Source organism: Trachymyrmex septentrionalis, unplaced genomic scaffold (assembly GCF_001594115.1).
Source record: "Trachymyrmex septentrionalis isolate Tsep2-gDNA-1 unplaced genomic scaffold, Tsep1.0 scaffold15, whole genome shotgun sequence".
Taxonomy (NCBI): domain Eukaryota; kingdom Metazoa; phylum Arthropoda; class Insecta; order Hymenoptera; family Formicidae; genus Trachymyrmex; species Trachymyrmex septentrionalis.
In genome coordinates this window covers 1,108,301-1,110,167 of record NW_017304653.1, presented here as the reverse complement: position 1 = coordinate 1,110,167, position 1,867 = coordinate 1,108,301, and the positions used below count along the sequence as shown (strand labels likewise).

The following is a 1,867-nucleotide window of genomic DNA, read 5'->3' as shown; positions in this document are numbered from 1 at the left end:
ATATATATATATATATAAAAGAAAACTATCTATTTTACAACAATTCATATTCTTGCCACTGGAGTATAAAACATTCCATGTGACTGGATTAATAACTTATTATATTCTTATGGTTCGTTATATTGAATCATCTTCAATTATTATATTCTATTATTAGTACAAAATTATATTTTATTGTTATTGTTGTAGATTCTAACATAGATAGATAGATTTTATCTATTAAATTGCATTACGTTTTGTTATTTTAACGACTCTAAATAAACTACGGATAAGTTAAATTCGTTCGTCGATATCGTTATATAATTTCGATTATGCAGGTGATAAAAAAGCATTATTTACGGTCGCGTGTCTTGTGCATTATTTACAGCACTCGGAAGAGGCTCCACGAACTTTCTTCCTCCGTTGTTCAAAGATCAATTTGATCTGGAGCAATTTTTTGTTGACGTGAGTATATAATATTTATCTCTAAACAAATCAACTAAAACGATCAACTTCAGATTTGTTTTTCAAATTATAATAGCATCTGGTTGACAGCGGAGGTTTCTTCATTGTACTCACTTCAAAAGGGAACATCGTCTATGTTAGTCGACAAGTGGAGCAACATCTCGGTCATGTTCAGGTGAGTTTTCTTTATGATTATGTAATATGAATCATCTTCATTATAATGTTACCAAAGATTATAATTTTATTGATGTTTTTTCCCTTGAAGTTTTCTTGTCGGAAGTTTTTTATTTTAATCGATTGCACGAAGACTGCGGATATTTTTTCGCTGATGAAAAACTTGTTTTAAAAGAATCTGTTATGTTAAAGGACATCCGGTTGGCTTTTATATCCTGTACGAGAATATTAATTAAAGCATCGAATAATTTATAATTTTAGACACTTCGAACGATACGAATAAATTATATTAGTTCTAAGAGAAAATCATATAAATTTCTTGTCATATTGATATTTTACTTAGATATTTAAATTACAGTTCTTACATTGCAGTATTGCATTTGATTAAATTTCTTTACAATTGAAAAACTGATTAATCGGGAATACCAGAATTATATGCTTTCAATCGACCGTGTGCTTTTCAATTATTCATCCCCGATGTCTCGATAGGTAATAGCTTTAGGTAAAACTGCAAGCGTATTGTACGAATGAGAGAACCGCGCTGATACCTTTTCAATATACAAGTTTACTCAACAATGGAAGGATTAATACGCTTTTTCATACGTCGATAATAAGGTCAAGCTTATCATCATACCAGAGGTAAAACGCTTGAAATATTCGTTTCGCTATTAACGGAAGCTATTTACACACCATCGACATTTCATAGAATTTTTCATCTCTTTTGCGATAGACTTTCTTTTTTACATAACGTATTTATATTGCGGCGGTTGAAATATAAACGTCTGTGCAGCGCATTTTCGCGCCGGCGCTGAGATAAGTGGGTGAGGGAAGGTATAGGATGATGGCAGCGATCGCGATCTTGTGGCTGCAGCTTCAGCTGCAGCACCGACCTACCCTGTAGCGCGCGGAGTTCGGAATTATCGATCAAATGAATGCGTGCAACGCAAATATGCTCCCATGGCAACCGGTATACTCTATGCTTTCTACTCCTTTTCATTCGCCGCGTAACGTGTGTACCCACCAATATCCACGTTCGTTTTTCGTATTTGTATGCGGAAATTACTCGCGCGCGCAATTGCTCATGGAACGATGGCACGTCCGCTCGTGCGTTTCGAAAAATTCGCCCCGCAACAAATAAAGCGTGCAATGATCTCGCTTGATAATTTTTTACCGGATCCACGTGCGACTTTTCCAGAAAATTCACGTGTTTAACCTTACGCGCACACACACACACACACACACACACACA

General features: G+C 35.1%; 1 protein-coding gene across 3 annotated transcripts in view; it reads left to right on the top strand.

The window, feature by feature from the left end:
• The window catches only part of LOC108745838 (circadian locomoter output cycles protein kaput-like), a 104,126-nt gene that overhangs the window by 86,606 nt on the left and 15,653 nt on the right, over window positions 1–1,867 (top strand). For all 3 annotated transcript variants that reach the window (XM_018482229.1, XM_018482227.1, XM_018482228.1), the window contains 2 exons: window positions 368–444; window positions 521–619. In XM_018482229.1, the coding sequence (XP_018337731.1) occupies window positions 368–444; window positions 521–619 (176 nt within the window). The remainder of the gene's footprint in view (window positions 1–367; window positions 445–520; window positions 620–1,867) is intronic.